Genomic DNA, 19,350 nt, shown 5'->3' on the forward strand with positions numbered 1-19,350 from the left:
ATACACTGTGTACAAGTCGTCTGGGGGGGGGGAGGTTACGACCCTGTCTGAAATACAGGCAGCAGCTGGTTAGGGTTCTCGCTGCTCTAGCCCACGAAGAGAAAAATGAAGTGCGAGATGTGTCCGGGAGTCGAGCCAGCAGTTCGGAGACAAATGAGCCGACTTGAAGTAAAACATTCTTTGTACTGGGAGGCCAAAGGAAAAGACCGACGTTGTCATTCGTGTCAACTGAAGAGCAAAACCAAAACATGATCGCATAAGTGTATTTCTATTTCTTTTTTAATAAGGAAAGCAGGCTAACAAGAATTTCTGGAACAACTAATCGCCTACTTTTTTCCTCCGATGCGGCGCGGCCTGCGAAGAGAACGAAAGATTCAGAGGGAACACAGACACGCAGATACCGACTTCTTTCTCGCTGTAGCTGACGTATGCTGAATGCTGTCGAGCAAATTTCGTGTGACTTCAGTTTACGTACCAGTCTGTACACTGACTTGCGTCGATCACAGTGGCCGCGCGGATTAAGGCATGAACCGTCTTCGCCCCCTTGAACACTGGGGTCGTGGGCTCGAATCCCACTCCAGGTATGGATGTCTGTGTGCGTTTATTCTCTGTTTGTATTGTTCTGTAGCGGCTTTGCGAAGGGCTGATCCCTTGTCCAAAGAGTCCTACTGTCTATAAAAAAAAATAAACTCCGTGGCCTGTAGTCCGCAAGCGAACTATACCGACCGAGCGAAACGGATCCCCACGGCCGTTAATCTCGGTTTTCTAGAACGGAGCCGCTATTTCCTTGAAATAGCTCCTCAATTATCCTCACGAATCTGAGTGGACCCCGTCCCAGACCCACTACTTCTCAGATAACCTGAGAGCCGGGAATCGAACCCGGGACCTCTGGATCTGTAGACAGGAACTCTGACCACTAGACCACAAAGGCGGTCACCGAATCCGTACAGGATTAAGAAACTGAAAAAAGCTGATTTGCTCCGTAGACTTCAGTCAGTGTTGGCGACGTCACATCATAACAGTTCAACTAATTCTTTTTTTAATTCGCTTAGTGGGGGTGGAGTCCAGCTGGATCCACTAGGCATGACAGCCACTGACTGGCCTATTCTACCTGCCCCGGGTGATTATGACGATGGAGAATTTGGTGGAATGAAGATTGGCAGGGGAAACCGAAGTACTCGGAGAAAAACCCGCCCCAGCGTCACTTTGTCCACCACAAATCCCACTTGACCAGACCCGGGATCGAACCCGGGCCGTCGCGGTGGGAAGCCAGCGACTAACCGCTTGAACTATGGCGCGGCCCACAATTCTACTAAACTTTCGTTTTTTACTCGATGCTTACGCTTTTTCTTTTTTTGCCCGACAATATTCTAGTGCATTTATTCGCCAGGAGAGCTTCAAGTCATCCGTAACCAGTGCAGTACATTTTCATGCTGATATATAATCACTTCAGACGGACAGCTCAGCCAGTATGACTAGGCTACGGCTTCGACGACCGAGCAATCGTTGTTCAATTCCCGGCAGGGGTGAGAAACCTTTCTCTTCTCCACAGCGTCCGGATCGGCTCTGGGGCCCACTCAGCCTTCTGTCCGGTGGGCACTAGGAGCAAAGCGGCTCGTGTGTGTGTTTGTGTGTGAAGCTGACCACTAACCTCAGCTTTTTTTATTGCTAGTGGGGCTACTGCGGCCACTTCTGGCCTACTGTACCAGCCCCAGATGATAGGTGAGGGTGATTGTGGAGCAGTTGGTGGAATGAAGATTGGCAGTTTAGTGCCGAGGTTAAGAATGCGTGAACCCATCTGTACCGCCACTCTTCAATACGTCTTCATAGCACGGTGCTCAATCAAGCAGGACAACTTTATCCTTAGCCTACCTGCACATTTATCATTTATCTTTAACCATTTCAACGCCGTGCACGAAATATTTCGACACAATCACTGACACCTTCTGGTACGCATCTATTTGTTGAGATCAGTCAAACAAACGTATGCCACCCGTCGTGTGTTTTACGCGTTACCTTCGATACATCGGTTTCTTTATGTGGGCAGCACGAATAGCATGAACTAGACGTGTCACGTGTTTATGTCTTCCACAAGTGACTTAGATAATTCTATATATCGACTTGAAGGTCGCTGCGCCATTATCGCATTACAGGTTGCACCAACTCATGTAAAGTACTAATCATAATTATACGTACTTAATTAAAGATTCATTAGCATGTTACAACGTCGCACAAAGGTGTGAAATGGCCATTCTTCATGAGAGTGCAAGACGTGTCTTTCAGACCTGATCTTTGAGTTGTGATTGAGAAGTACAGATACAGGTAGAGGGGGAGTGGTTGCAGCTGCATTGATGGAGTGAGGGTGACCTATTGTATCTAAGCCCTTGTTATAAACCATAGACCCTACAGTCCTTATCACAGTCAGTGGACTCGACCAAATACACTGTGCGTTCTGTTGCGAACGGTCAGGTATAAAATCACGGATATTACGATCTATATAGTAGACGGGTCGCGATAGCTCAGTCGGTACAGCGACGGGCTAAAATTACCGGCATGACTAGATTCTTCTCTTCTTCACAGCGTCCAGACCGACTCTGGAGCCCACCGAGCCTCCTATCCAATGCGTACAGGGTGCGATTTCCCAGGGCGTAACGCGGCAGCCGCGTGAAGCTGACCGCTCACCTCCACCTAGTGCCGAGGTCAAGAACGTCAAGAATGATGGAGCTATACCTTCATTCCATCATACGTCTTCATGGCACAGTGCTTAATTAAGCAAAGGGACAACTTTACCTTTACTTCAGACTAGGTAGGCTACTCACGGCTTAACGTGACAGCCAAAACGTGGAGCTGTTAGCTTGTACCCATGATTGACACGCCGTACGATACCAGGCCCTGTGTCCTGTCGGAATTTTGTTTCATTATGAGATAATGACTCTTTTAGACATCCAACAGCATTCGCATGACGTCAAATCTGCCTGCAAGGCTACATATAACATTTAACTAAAACTGCGAGAGCCAACAGTGGCTCAGGATAAAGTCCAGTGGAAGACTTTTTGTGACCACAATGAAGGACCTTCGAGTTGCGTAAAAGCAAGCTGTGTTCTGCCCAGATGACCTACTAACAGCGTCTCAAAAGGAGTTACATAAATGTAAAAGGCTAAGGCTTTCTATTCTGTCGTTATAGCGTTATCAGTCAAAATTGGTAGTACTGCGTAGTTAAGAATGCAGCCTGAAGAAGGGAGCAATAAACGGGAGTGAGATGAACCACATTTTTCAGTCGGTATCACAGTCCCGAACTTTACCGAAGAAGGCCACAGAAACAAATGAACCACAACAATAAGAAACTAATTTAACACAACAGAAACAGAAGGCAATAGGAACCAATTAACCAGGACAAGAAACTAACCTCTAGGCAGCAGCACCGTTGGTCTATAAGATGTCTTTCGTGAACTCTCCAAGTTCATAGCGCATATTCAATAAAATCGTCACTCAGGGCTATAACGTGTAAGAGTGGATCAGTGGGAGAGTTGTCTGTGGAGACCATAGCTAGAGATGAGGACTGTCATAATTCCAGTTCAAAGGTCAAGGGCTGTATACTAGTTTGAAAAAAAAAAGTGTATCTGTAAACAGGAAAAATACTGTCATGTGACAGAGTGACTTCAGACGAGGTTTAGATTGGTAATAGGATTTACTGGCCACTTACAAAGCGTAACTACAAGTAATTATAGCGCTAGCTTTAATTCACACACTCTACAATTCACTACAGCACGCACTAAGTCTTCACCAGTCGTTGCTCGGTAACGGCTTCCAACGGCAGACGTTCCCCTTCCACTCGGTTCCCGAAATCTCCGTGGGTCAACTACAATCTTCTAACAGAAACGGCTCACTAGGACTGAACTGCAATTCTCTGACTAACTCACTAGCTCACCAACCAACTCTTCATTTCCCTGCACTGCACTAACTCCCAGGCTGGCGGCCATTTCACAAGCGCCAACTTCAACTCAACTAAATAAACACTAGACCTGTCCTGCCTGTAACACCTCGGCACTGATGGCGTAGAAAACACCGCTCATTGTTGTAGTTCAATTGTTGCTTGTTAGGAATCTGTTGCCAGGCAGTGGGCGTTCTTAGCCGAGTCGCTACTTATCAACAAGTCTACATGCTACAACATAAATTAATATAACTAGCTATATGGACTACTGGCCTCCTGAGTAGCTAACAGTTGCTCAGCTACTCAAGAAATTCTCGGGATTTTACGGAACCAGAAAGTTCACTACCGCATTCACAACAGCCCGCCAATGATCCCTATCCTGTGCAAAATTAATCCGATCCACATCTTGTTTCTGTGACATTCAACATAAAATCACTCAGACCATGATCCTCTGGATTGTGACACTGTCTAGTCTTGAAGGTGGATACTTACGTCTAAGAGAAAAACGGCCTCCGTAGTCTAGGGGTAACGTTCCCACCTCATGACTCAAGGTACGCGGGTTCAAACCCGGCGGAGGTCGTGGAATTTTTAAGGGCGGAAAAATTCAGGGAACAAGTCCTCCGGGAGGGACTTTAAGCCGTGTGTCCCGTGTCGTAGATTTACGGCACGTAAAAGATCCTCATGTCTCTAGGAGACCTCTGAGCAAAATCAGGCAACCATTTCCCGCCCAAGTAGTTTCCAATGCCTCTGGGAGAGGGGGGAAATATCAGGTACCGACGGCCGACCTCGTTGGCTGAACGGGGCTGATAGCACGCGCCTGTACCGGTAGGCTAGGTGTTTAGGTTTCAGGAATTAGCTAGGTGACTTAATCAAGGTGGTCAAGAGATCCATGGGGGAGAGGCCAATGGAAGGAGCTCGATCTTCTAACCCTGCAGATGAGGGCAGTATGTTACTCCGAAACGTCGGTATCCGCCTAACAGTGACACGACCCAGAAGACCACAATCTCAGCTCAGAACCTGAGCACTTGTGTCAGAAACTTGCTAAAACAGCACAGGACCTATTTTCGGGGGGGGGGGCGAAAAATAAACAGAAGGACTGAGTGGAGGGTTGTTTGTTTCCTCAGTACGCCACGGAATCTATTGCATTTTTGTAAGCTCACCTACCTTTGGGGCCTCCAACCTGCTCGACTCACTCATCGCGCACTGCGATTCTCGTCTGTTTCACACCTCGGACTAAAATACAATAACGCTGGCTTCCACCTGACAGTAATAGCTAATTATAACAGCTGTTCGTTCCGTGTTTCGTGATAAGGCCCCTTGAGCTTCCAAGCAGCAAAGGTCAGTGAAACAGCTTCAGCCTAATCCTTCGTGAAATGACGTCATGTATCAACGAAGCTCCGTTTCCTGGTTGCTTGTGAGGCTTACTCTTCGACCCTGAAGATGGAAGCACTATGTTCCTCCAAAAAGGCCACTGAACTTACACTGGACTACACGGCGCCATATCTCAGAACACAGCACTCATTAAGTCACTGACATGAGAACCTCGCGTTATTTTAGACTCCCTTCACTAGACAGGCCCATCACAGTGGCCGCGCGGTCTAAAACCGTCTTCGGCCGCTCGACCACTGGGATCGTGGGTTCGAATCCTACTCCAGGCATGCATGTCTTACTTACTCTTGGAGCTGAACCCTTCTTGAGGAGAAGCCAATTCTGCAGCTACTCAAGAATTTCCCAGCATTTTATGGAACCCGAAGGTTCATTACGGTGTTCAAAAGAGCCCTCCACCGGTTCCTATTCTGAGCCAGATCAATCCAATCAATACCATCCCATTCTATCTCTCTAAGATGCATTTTAATATTGTTCACCCACCTACGTCTTGGTCTTCCCAGTGGTTTCCTTCCTTCCACCTTTCCCACCAATATCCTATATGAATTCCTCTTCTCACCCATTCGTGCTACATGCCCTGCCCACCTCATCCTCCTTGACTTTATCATTCTAATTATACTTGGAGAAGAGTACATGTTATGAAGCTCCTCATTAGTCAATTTTCTCCAACATCTTGTCACTTCATCCCTCTTCGGTTCAAATATTCTCAATACCCTGTTCTCAAACACCCTCAGTCTATTTTCCTTCCTTAATGTCAGAGACCAAGTTTCAGACCCATACAGGACCACAGGTAAAATTATAGTTTTGTATATTCTAATTGTTATCTTTTTGGACAGCAGACGAGACGACAAAAGGTTCTGGACTGAATGGTAGCAAGCATTACCCGAGTTCAATCTCCTCTTAATTTCCTCACAAATCAGGTTCCAACTGTGTATAGGATTAAGAAACTAGAAAAGTGACCACGGTCGAAAGGGCTGTAGAGCCACAGAGAGAGACAGGCAGCAGACAGACTACATAATACCGAATGGTATGATGATACATGAATGATGAATTGGAAAGGATTTGGAAGAAAGCGATTGTGGCCTAGTCGAGGCAGTCTCCGGAATTCACCTGGAAGGGCTGAGAAAAAAAGGGAAAACATCAGTCAGGATAGCCAGTGTCCCAGCCGAGATTAGAAAGGAACACCTCCCGAATAACAGCCCACGGAGCTACCGCTACCAAGCTACCAAGTATGAAATCTAGCTTCTACTAGGTTTTACGGAGTCACTTCGGTGAATAGAGTATTCCGATCATGAAAATTGAGACACGTTCATCCGAAACGTCCGGTTCTCTCCCAACTACACGACGTTACAAACCACAGGATCGTATTCTTTATAGTCAACGACGTCCAAACCTCAACTGCAATAGAGTTACACCCTTGTGTACCTAAGGATGGGTATCGACTGCGCGCGGCTGTTCGTGAGCGGCAAACTAGTTCGTTTGTCTACCGTGTTCGTGTCCAGCATCGAAGCGCGGCAGCTGAGTGCGGCCGTTGATCGACGCTAGTCCTCAGTCCTCGTTCTCAGGCCGTCTCAACTGAAAGAGCACAGCAGATTAAAATCCCTTTGCCGCGGGACAAAGAACCATTCCGATTTGGCTCTATATGCGCCAAGTTCGCGCGAGGCAATGTTCGTTCTGCCGCGCGCGGCAACATGGTATCGACTTTGCGAGGCAAAGCAACGAACATTGCCTCGCGCGGCAGCCGCACGCAATCGATACCCGGCACGTAAATGTAGACTGGAGCGAAGCATATCAGAAAACATGGGACGCACGAAACCTAATGTCTTACTCTTGGTTTACTTTATGTAGCTTTCCAGTTACATTCGTCAAACAGAAGGATAATTATTAATCATCCATATACACATAAACGGTTAACGCCGGCTGCTCTATCATTACGTATGTTATCAAGTAGTTTTAATGGGAGCAGAAGATGATAGCAAGTGCATCTCAAGGTGGCAGCACAGCTGAGTGCATATTAATTTTACTACAGTAAATTTATCGGGGGGCACGTGGTAGCGTAGTTGGTTGTGGGGCTATGCTACAAGACGGAAGGTCGCGGGTTCAAGTCCCGATGAGGTCATTGGACTTTTTCAATTGACCTGATCTTTCCAGCCACACTATGGTCCTGGGGTCGACTCAGCCTCTAACAGAAATGAGTACCAGGAATTAATTAAATAATTTTTCTGCGGAGTAAAGCGCGGCCGGCGCGTATGGCTGACAACCTTACCGCCATCTTTGACCCGATTGTCTAGAAAATGTGGGAGCCTCGACGTCTCAGAACCCTATGGGCCTTCACGGCCTGTTACCAGGGATAGCTTTACTTTTTACTTTTTTACTTTACAGGAAATTATCGTTCTTCAGAACTCTTCAAGTTCAGTGAATGTCCCCAGGAGACTATAATGTACAAAGTTCCTCAATGTAAGCGTTACAGTGAAAGCAATCCATAATTTTCAGCTGAATTTCAAAGGGCTCGTGAATTACAAACAATGTGAAAAGAAACGGTCGTGGTCTATTTCAAGTCACTATTGCAGTATTTGCCTGGTGGGGTTACGGAAAACCACTATACTCTCTGTCATGACAGCCGATATTCTAGCCTAGATATTCTGTCATTTACATGAATATACTCCATAACGCCTATAGTCGATACAGTGTGTCGTACAATAACCCAAACAATGCTTGTCTTGTAGTACAAATTAATACTTAATTTTGCATGTTATACTGAAAGCACAGCTAACGCCCTGTACGGAGTGACACACAACACATCATACATCAGCGTTAGTTGGGTTGTCTACACGTGACAGTGCTCAATATTTTACACAATTTTCATATATTTGGCCTGGAAACGCAGCAGTCTATCGCCCCCTAACGTGACTATTGTGGGCAGGGTCGGGTTCAATCCTGACAGTCACAAGGACGTGACATACTGCGCGATAAACGCGAATAAATATCTCAACTGGGTACAATAATTCCACGGTACAGGCTCTCCAACTCGTTCAGTTTTCAGGTTTTTAAATAGAAGACAGAAGACAGCGTCTAAAAGATCAACTGTACATCGTAAACAGCCGGAAGAAAAAGCGTTTTATATGAATGTATGAACATATCAAGGGATAACGTCTGCTGACCCAATAAGATACGAGTAGTTTGTGAAATGGTGATCTCGCTGTTCAGTTCAGTCGTTTCGTCGGGAAACAGATAACGGTTATACTGGCCGTTATCGTCACTCTGTATCCAGAATATGTTTCAGAGCTGATAAAGACTGTTGCAACTTGCTAATTAACTGATAAGTGGTGTCCATATTTCATTGAGCCAAACTGCTAAAAATATGTGTCATTCATTTCAGGGCGTAAAGAGACTTTCAGAATTAGGCACATGCTCCAGTTTAGAACTAGGTGGATGCTCCAGTTCAGAACAAGAAAGATGCTCCAGTACAGAACTTGGTAGATGCTTCAGTTCAGAAATACACAAACTCTCCAGTTCAGAAGCAAGCAGACGTTCCTGTTCATAACTAGGTAGACGCTACAGTTCAGAATTAGGACGCTCCTGTTCAGAATTAGACAGACGCTCCAGTTTAGAACTAGGTGGATGCTTCAGTTCAGAACAAGAAAGATGCTCCAGTACAGAACTTGGTAGATGCTTCAGTTCAGAAACACACAAACTCTCCAGTTCAGAAGCAAGCAGACGTTCCTGTTCATAACTAGGTAGACGCTACAGTTCAGAATTAGGACGCTCCTGTTCAGAATTAGACAGACGCTCCAGTTTAGAACTAGGTGGATGCTTCAGTTCAGAACAAGAAAGATGCTCCAGTACAGAACTTGGTAGATGCTTCAGTTCAGAAATACACAAACTCTCCAGTTCAGAAGCAAGCAGACGTTCCTGTTCATAACTAGGTAGACGCTACAGTTCAGAATTAGGACGCTCCTGTTCAGAATTAGACAGACGCTCCAGTTTAGAACTAGGTGGATGCTTCAGTTCAGAACAAGAAAGATGCTCCAGTACAGAACTTGGTAGATGCTTCAGTTCAGAAATACACAAACTCTCCAGTTCAGAAGCAAGCAGACGTTCCTGTTCATAACTAGGTAGACGCTACAGTTCAGAATTAGGACGCTCCAGACCAGCATAAATGTCGCGGCGGAATGACCAGCACATATTTAAAGGCAGTGATTACAGTGTCGCCTCGTGAACTGGTTCCCACATATGCTGCTGTTGGGAACGACGGTTCCTCAAACTCTGGAACTAAGTAAACGGTGTCTATCCGCGTCTACACACGTTCCCAATCGCGATTCGAACGGAATAAAATGAGATAAAACAATATTATCTGACCTATTCTTAACACTTTCAAATCTTTCTATTAACTTTTGAATGAAATACTACGTAAGCAAAAATTTGTAAAGTGCATTTTATTCGCCTTATTCCGTATCAGACACTGACCCCGAAACCATACGATCTCGATACTGAGGGCAGCGTTAAATAACCCACAACATCGACATCCACGGATCACACTTCGCTCTATGAGCCCTGAATCCAGACTAACAGTAACACAATACGCCGATACCGAGATACAGGGTGATTCACGAAGTTTTACTCAGGCTTATGGTACATATTCCTGGGGTTACTTCCTGCAAAATTTTCTTATAAACTTGTGGTCGATTTTCAATAGTTACGGAGTAACAATAGATTTTCGAAACGCATCATTGTGAATGCAGCGCTATGTTTCAGCGTGGGCGACCATACGTTCCAGTCAACTATGTCAGCAGATAAGGTAGACCGGTTTGAATGTTGCGCGTAGGTAGATAGGCAGAGCGGTTCATACGCGTGCGACGCATTGTGTTGACGTGCAGGGAGACATTTTTGAAAATCTTATGTAAATCCAGTCGTCTTCTAAAGCACTACAGTTTAAAGGAAACAGATTGATAGAAGGGTGTGATATGCAACCATTGGTATGTTTAAAGAATGGGATGCTGAAAATAATGTAATTTTGTAACACAAAATCGATGAAAAATGTTGCACAATGCAAAATTAAGAAATTGAAAAAAAAAAATGTTTTAGAATGCTTCTTTCCTAAAACATTGATTTAAAAAGTGTTTGTATTGTATTTCTAATTTGTTTTGACTGAAATTCAAAGAAAAGAAGATTTTTCGCCAGTTTTCAAATTTCTGTATCTCTTTAATTATGAGTTGGATACCACTAGTATATTAACATTTTTTGTTCCAAATTACCTCAGGAATGCCCTCCCTAAGTGGGGGTAAAACTTCGTGAATCATCCTGTATATGGTGACAGTTCTGGACTTCCGTAAACACAACCTGCTGTCTTAGTGGTTTCCGGACGGTTCTGAAGTCAACCTCTAACAGCAGAGCCCCGGCTTCAGTCCCACTGATGTCCACGGCCGGTGCAAACCTAAATGCCTCCCCAGGAAAGGAGAATTTCCACACCTCCCCTAAGTTAAAATCAGTTCAAGTTTCTGAAAACGCTGTCAGAACATAGGAAATTTTCAGTTACTGTGACGAAAATCGTCTTTGGTATCGTAATTCTGAAAAATATTTGTATTTACACTGCAGCATTACATGTTTAGATTACGGTCCATTAATTGTCACGGTATGAACAACAGTTCTGCGGAAAACACGTATTATATAACGAAATGTTTCTAAAATGTAACGATCCTAAAATCCTGTCGCCCCTGGGGGCCGCTGGGTTCGCCTTTACTGCCGCGCCGGCTGTGGTGCTGTCTGTGGGGAATATACACGTACCATTCAGTTAGGTATTACTCATTTATCTCTGACGGCAAGTCATACCTTAAGTAACCATACGGATGGAGGAGGAGCAAGTACTGTGTGTACGAGATATCCAGCATGACGATTTTGGTTCCCACTGTATGGCTCAGGCAGTATGGCGACGGGGTTCGATTCACGGTAAGGTCAAGACATTTTTCTCTCTTCACAGACTCAAAACCCGGTCTGGGGCCCACCCAGACTCCTCTATCCAGTGGGTACCGTGGGCTCTTTCCGCAGAAGCAAAGCGGCCAGGGTGTGAAGCTGACAACTCCCATCTAGTGCTGAGGTCAAGAATGGTGAAACTATACCTCCACTCCCCTACATGTATTCATAGCGTACCTTTTACCTTTACAGTAGAAAATAGAATGTAGTAATTTCCTAATGACATAGCAATGATCTACGTCACTGTATGGTAATGACGAAACCTCAAAGATATGTCAGAAAAGGAATACTTTGGGTTTACCTACAAATCACCATTCCATGAATCCCTCTTATATATAATCACAGTCCCTAAGATATGCGATAGGTCTCATCAACCCGAAGTTCTCTGGATCTCTGAACTGCATAAAATGCGGAATTTTATTAAGTTTCTTTAGTTACTGTGGTGTTTCTTTCTCCCTCCCCTTCCCCTCAAGAAATGTGCTGGCATTCGTCAGTAGTAAGTGGTAACTACGGGCTCTTCCCGAACTTAAAACTCTAATGCGTTCGCGAAAATCGCACTACAAGTTCAATCATCTTAAGTCGAATACCATCTCCCACAAACTTATATGCTCAAAACAAAGATACGTTCTAGATCCTCGGAAAAGTATGCACCAAGCTTTATTTAGGGTATAAATTAATAGTATACGAACCAATGAATGTTACCAATTATAATTTTTATACTTTTATACTTTTCTTTTTAAGTCTTGAAAATGATTGTTATATAATTATATAACAATCATTTTCAAGACTTAAAAAGAATGAATAAATTAACACCTACAACGCCGACTCTGAAGTGTGGCGAAGGAAATGCGACTGACCTCGGACGATTCGCATCGTACGGTTGAATATCCGTCCAAATAACTCGCAACGCTGAAACATCTCGAACATCGAATGCATGTCTGCGGTACAATAACGGATGTCAGTTTCGAGGTATCGATCTATTAAAGCCGGAAGTCCGAAAATGCTTTAAGTCGAAACATCGCAAAGTCACTTTTACAAAAGTTGTAACCACTATATGATGAATCGAACCTTTCTTTTATTCTGCGTACGCCAATTAGGCACATGCCTCTCTGTACCGCGGGCACATAACCAACTCAGTGACGTTGCTGGATCGAAACTAGAGCGGACTGCCGTCCCAGAGTTAGTGAGGCGCAAGGCCTTCTGATTATAAACGCCAACAGATAAGGGTACTCACTCTGTTCAATATATACTCCATGTCGCTCTCGCGAGTCCACTAGATTATGGCACGAACCGCACTGTGCTATATACGGCGTATTATCAGAGGTGGCAAAGTGCCAGTGATAACACGCTGCGGTCCTAGGTTCAAGCCTTAAGCCAAAAAAATAAAATGATATACATAATTTTTTCATAATTCGGGAATCTCTTTAACCCTTTAAATGACGAAATTCATCTATATAATCCTTTAAAAATTGGTTCTTGCCTCACAGAAAACACTGCATCTTCGTTATGAAGATCCTGAGGTTAATGTTCATGGAAATATTTTTTAAATGTTTGTGGTGGCATTTCCTATGCTGTTTATTTATCATCTGTACCGCTACGAACAGATTGCTAGAGCAGCGTCGAATGGTAAGATGGCTGATGAATGATGAACTTGAAAGGGTTTCGTTTGGCACACACATTGATTAAGGAGAGTCAGTCCGTCCGCATGGTTCACATATGAAACTACTTAACGGTTGTCGATTTAATTTTGTATCGGAATATCCATGGAAAGTTGCAGGATAAATTTTATATTGATTCGTATCTCTCCAATATAACCCATACTTCATATGTAAAAAAAAGGTAATGCAATCCCTATAACAGGCCGTGAAGATCCACAGCGTTGTGAGACATCGAGGCTCCCACATTTTGTCTAGACAGTCAGCTCACAGATGGCGGCAAGGTTGTTAGCCTTACGAGCCGGGCAGCCTTTACCCCCCTCCCCCAGGAAGATTCCTGATTTTATTAGAGGCTGAGTCGACCCCAGCGCCATAGTGCGGCCGGAAGCATTAGGTAAATTGAAAAAAAAAATCCACCTCATCAGGACTCGAACCCACGACCTTCCGGCTTGTAGCACAGTGCCTCAACCAACTGCGCTACAGCGATACTTTACACATAGCTGGGAGAAATAAATGCATACAACATTTTGCATAGAACATTTCAAGGGAAGGAGAATGGAAGATCTGCGTATTGTGTGAAGATAATATTAAAAAGGACCCAACATCTCCGTCGAGTCGTTAACACTCATGTTGATTACTGGGGAGATTCCAGGTTAAAATCTATGACCGAAGACAGACTATCCTGACTGATTTTTACGTGGGTTTTCTCAGTCCCCCAAGAAAATTCCTAGTATCTTAAATTAGGCCACGATCGCTTTCTTACACATCCTTCACAATTCATTATTCACCAACTACTCTTTCACTAGATGCTACACAGTCTGAGCTACTGACAAAAACCAAAACAAAATGCAAACTCCGTGGCCTGTAGACCGCAAGAGAACTATACCGACCGAGCGACCGCCGCTTGTCGACGAAGTTAGTGCCACCTTTTTCGGATGGAGGATGTCGAGTGGTCAGCGCAACGGATCCCCACGGCCGTTAATCTCGGTTTTCTAGACCGGAGCCGCTACTCCCATTGAAGTAGCTCCTCAATTATCCTCAAGAGGCTCTGTGGAACCCGTGAGCTGAGAACGTTGCTACATAAATTGTACACAAGATTTACATTGAAAGGATGGTGTGGAGATAGGAATTAAGCTGCGCTAGCATGAGTGCTCCTGCATCCTTCAGGCGATCATTAGATATGACTCTACACCAATTACTATGCAGTTATTGGGCCAAGTTCATCATCCTTGCGAGATGGCGGTGGTACGTGGCGAATTGATGTTTCTATATCATCAGACTGTGTAAAAGTCTCAATTTTGTGTCGTTCGTGTTGCTCATGCCAAGAAAGAATCCACACTCAAGTGTGCGCAGCGATACATGGAGCCCCGGTCTCCCCCAATTCTATCCCTACTTCTGTATATCGCGAGGAACTCTGAGGGGGTCACAGGCTTGACAACACAAAGCATTTCATATCCGTCACTTACTCTTGATAACTTCTGAACCCCAACTGACGGATGCTCGTGAGACATGGTGTGTGTACATCGTGAAATTCCTTTGTCGTGTCAATTTCTGCTTAATGAGGGGTTCTGACAAGTGTCAAAAATGTTTTTAAATAAAGTCTTATTGGGGGATGTTTATTTTGCATGAAGTCAAATAATAACGTTGGAGCCTCAGGAACATATCTGGCTTATATTCTGAAGCCGGGGCACGCGGTAGCGTAGTTGGTTGAGGCACTATGCTACAACACGGAAGGTCGCGGGTTCGAACCTCGATGAGGTGGATTTTTTAAATTTACCCAATCCTTCCAGCCGCACTATGTCCCTGGGGTCGACTCAGCCTCTAACAGAAATGCGTAAAAGGAATTTTCCTGGGGGTAAAGGGTGGCCGACCAGCGCGTAAGGCCGACAAACTCACCTCCATCTGCGAGCCGATTGTCTAGAGCAAATGTGGGAGCCTCGACGTCTCACAAGCCTATGGGTCTTCACGGCCCGTTACAGGGATAGCTTAACCTTCCTTAATGATCTGAAGTCAAATGAACAATCTCAAGAATGTGATATTTGACACTGATATGGGCCATGAACATATCTACAAACTGTACATGAAAAATAATTTTCACATTTTAAATGTGTAATGGGGTGAAATGTGTAAGTTATATCAGGCAACAGTAAATTAGAGCAATTATATGTACCCCTTTCCCCCACCTCCATGAACTTCTCCGTTCACTTCGGTTTTTTTTAGATCTTACACATTCGGTAGGACTCCTTGGGCGGGTGATCAGCTCGTCGCAAGGCCTCTACCTGTACACAAACATCCATGCCCTGAGTGGGATTCGAACCCACGATCCCGGTTTCCAAGCGAGCGAAGACAGTACATGCCTTAGACCGCTCGGCTACCGTGGCCGGCATATGTACCCCTCATAGGGACCGATTTCTCTCCATCTTTTGTTCATTTCTTCTGATTGGCTAGGACCGTGTTCCATTCTTCACACCCTCTCCTTAGGTCTCACGATAACCAACCTTGCAACTTTCCTTCATAACCACGGTTATTCCTCAACTTACAGACTTCAACCTTGATGATGGAGGAAAATTTTCCTCCGAATCATTGCTTTCCATATACAAAATTATGTGGTGTCACAACCTAAAAGACCACAATTTCAACGGTAGGATTATATTATAGTGTAAATTAACCAGAATGAATCGCCACATGAATTATTAGAGAGAAAGAATAAGACATTAATCATTTTCTAAAACTTCTTGATAAACATTTAAGAAATAAGCTATTAGATATTACAGAACATAATAAATATTGTGGCGTGTTTCCTTGTGATTATGGTCCAATAACTTGTTCCTGAATCCGAGCCTATCCCACTTCTTACATCAGTTATCGCAACACTCTCTCCCCACTGGTAGTATTAGTTTCCATGGATATCCTTGCATTTCCGGGGAAACATTTGTTGTTTAGGCGATTCCTCTGCAACGGTCTGCTGGTATTGCATTTCCACTGAAGTATACATTCTTATCGCAACCGTTGCCTATCAGTGGACGTCTTATCGCCCGGCTTTTTGGCGGCACGCCACAATATTTTTAAACAATTGACAAGAATCACAACGTCGGAAGCCAGACTGGTCATACAGAGAACAATCAGTATAAATACAGTCGGAAGCCTGTGTAATTAAATGAAATGTATCACCACGTATCGACCTGTGTCGTCTATCACCAGTAGATCACGTAAGAATCCATCTGGTGTCCCAAGAAATTAATTTCTCGTCGGAACGCAAATTTGGTGGCCAAGGCATTGGTGCCTGGGGATGATCATGGTTGCACTGCCGACAAAGGCAGGGACTTCTGTCCTCGTCACCATGGCATATGGGGCCAACGTATCCACGGAGTATCACAGCCTCTTTCCCGAGAGGTACAGCGACCGGAGCTGATGCTGACGACTCATCAAAGTCTGAAGCTGAGATCTACAATGAGAGGAAATTTACCTCCGCGCTTTCACGGTGTGCTGTTTTCGTAGTGAAGTCAAAGTTGTCCCTGTACTTAATTAACCACCACATCATGAAGACGCATGAGGAATGGAGGTATACAAGTATTTCCATCATTCTTGACCTCTGCGCTAGATGGAGGTGAGCAGTCAGCTTCACGCCCCGACCGCTTCATCCCCAGTACCCATTGGATGGAGGCTGGGTAGGCCTCAGAACCGGTCTTCATGCTGTGGAGTAGAGAAAAATCTCTTGACCCTGCCCGGAATTGAACCCCGGCCGTCCAGTCCCGTAGCCCATCGCTATATCGACAAAGCTAGAGTGAGTATATTTAATGTAGAAACTATTTCCATTTTGTTTATTCTGACATTGTATCAACTACTATGGTTATATTTTGTGGGGCGAAATTCGAAACGAAGAAGGAAATGATAAATGAAATTTTGGTATACTCCACATCTTGAAGTGCCTGAGGAAAACGAGTAAAATACTAAGAAGAATAGACGGTGATCAGAGCGAGATTCGATAGCTATACCGTCATGACTGTATCCTTAGCCTCGTTGGTTATAACGGAGGTCGTCGAATGAATTTAATAGAGATATTACGACATGGGAAAGACGCATGGGAAAGCCTTCAATAACCACTGAAAGATGGCGATGCGTATCCTTTCCTGCGCTCCTCGAACCTGAGTGTAGCTGTGGTCCCACAATGTGAACACTATTTGAATTATGTAAGCCCAATCACAAAATAAAGGCCTCTTTAGAGACGCACGTTGCCTAGCAACAAACCAACAATTGGACCTCTTTAAGCTAATTTCCATTGCGTCATTAATTCTTAGATAGTAGAAAACATGCCAATCATAAACCGCAGCCATCTGATACAAACCTGAGCTTGTTCAACCCAATTCACGTTATCGAAACCTGTTTCATTAAAATCCATTTTAATGTCCTCTTTCCATGTGTGTCTCGGTCTTCAAAATGGCTGTCTTACGGTTTATTATACCTGCAGATAATCATGTACTGTTTGCAGAAACAGAGGATCACTAACAACATGTCTGTTTAATTAAATTAACAATTCAATATCATATGAATATTTATGTTAATGAAACAAAATTGTGGACTGTGTAAGATTTGAGGCTTTCACGGCGGTGACTATGAAGAAAGCAGTCTTCTGGGATTTGGCACCGTGTATATGTGGTGTTAACCGACGTTTCGGAGGAACGTATCGCCTCCATCTTCAGGGCAGAAGGAAAAATATAAGAAATCCGCAAGCGAAGAGACCGTGAGAACCGGTAAAAGCAGATGGAGGCGATACGTTCCTCCGAAACGTCGGTTAACACCACATATACACGGNAGCCCGGTAATTTCGGTTTTCTAGACCGGAACCGCTACTTTTCCATTCAAGTAGCTCCTCAATTATCCTCACGAGGCTGAGTGGACACCGTTCCAGAATCACTACTTCTTAGAAAATCTGGTAGCGCCGGGAAGCGAACCGGACCTCTGGATCTGTAGCCAGGAACTCTGACCACCCTCTACTATTCTTTCTTACCTCTCTTCTTCACTCATACTTCAGAGGGTTATAGCAAATATTTGTAATGTCACAAAACGTCCAGTGCGTTTCATTTTTGTCACGCTTATTTCACAGACATTACGTCTTTCACTTTTTATTCCCAGTTTTCATTCCAGCTTTAATAATATCATGTATATGAATGCGTTCAAGGCGTACATGTATGTGACGAGAAATTCCAAAATAACTACTCTATTTCTTCACACATCTTGGCATGGCACAACACTGAATTTATCTAGAGTTTATTTATGGGCTCCGGGATAGCTCAGTTAGCATAGTGACTAGGCTACGGGTTGACAATCGAGGAATATGGGTTCGATTTTCTGCAGGCCAGAGGTTGTTTTCTTCTTATCCATAGTGTCCAGAACGGTTCTAACAATCACACGGCCTCCTGTTTAACGAGTACCGAGGGCTCATTCCTCCGGGATTAATCGGTCAATCGTGAAAACTGACCTCCATCTGACCGACTACACGCCAACCAACGTTGATGTACGAACCACGTAACGTCAGAGCGGGTAACGTTACAAGCGTCTCATAATATGCATTTCTATCAACTTGGATCCAATTTTATGATTTTTTTACTAAAATTCTTTGGTAGAAAAATAACTTCGGAACGAATTTTCCTAGTTCGCGTGTACTATTACATGAGCCGTCTATTTATATTCGTTGCGTTGGCGGCAGTTGTCGCACTAGTTCCAAAAAATGCTGTCTGACAGGTTATCAGTAAAAATACTTATCACTCACCCCTTTTCTCTCCTCGTGACCCAGCATTTTATCTTTAAATGTCAATAACTTCTACAACAAATTAGACTTTGACCTTATTCATCACCGCTGCAACAAAATCACCATCGACCTCCACCAAACCGGTCACACAGAACAGCTGTGACAGCTATTGCTGTAGTTCTGTAGTTACTCTGTAGATGTCAGCAGTGTACAATTACCATCTATCAGAGCATACTTGATACTAGTAATTTGAACATATTCAATCACTGATCAGATCATCTTCAGTTCTGAACATCATTGCTTTAATAACCAATCAAATTAACCCTCCTCCTTGTATGAAAACCATACGAAACATAACATATAGTAATTGTCAAGAAACTATGTTACGGATTTCAACGTACTTTCCTGAGCAGGGCAACTTGATATCGGGTACACATATCCGGGTGACCATACTGAAAGCAAAGGCGAGACCATATAACTAATCCATATAATACAATTTATGCGACAGACGGAACCACCAGCATTGAACCTTACGTTTATATTACCACCAGGGGGTTATCTGTTGCATCTACATATTGTATATGTATACAAATTCAAACTTGCTGAGAGCGTGGGAATCTTAAGCCAACTGATACATAAAACATATAAGCAAATCATCT

General features: G+C 44.1%; 1 protein-coding gene across 3 annotated transcripts in view; it reads right to left on the bottom strand.

Annotated features, from left to right (window-relative positions):
* The window catches only part of LOC111863910 (UTP--glucose-1-phosphate uridylyltransferase), a 53,841-nt gene extending 34,980 nt beyond the window's left edge, over positions 1-18,861 (bottom strand). Inside the window, exon 1 of one of the 3 annotated variants that reach the window (XM_023850727.2) lies at positions 18,713-18,861. In XM_023850727.2, the coding sequence (XP_023706495.1) occupies positions 18,713-18,739 (27 nt within the window). In that variant the 5' untranslated portion in view covers positions 18,740-18,861. Of the gene's footprint in view, positions 1-5,095; positions 5,151-12,521; positions 12,572-18,712 lie in introns of those variants that run through there. The other 2 variants (XM_023850728.1, XM_023850726.1) reach the window with 2 other exon arrangements.
* Positions 18,862-19,350: the final 489 nt, after the last annotated feature.

The sequence above is a fragment of the Cryptotermes secundus genome, unplaced genomic scaffold (assembly GCF_002891405.2).
Source record: "Cryptotermes secundus unplaced genomic scaffold, Csec_1.0 scaffold171, whole genome shotgun sequence".
In the NCBI taxonomy this organism is placed as follows: domain Eukaryota; kingdom Metazoa; phylum Arthropoda; class Insecta; order Blattodea; family Kalotermitidae; genus Cryptotermes; species Cryptotermes secundus.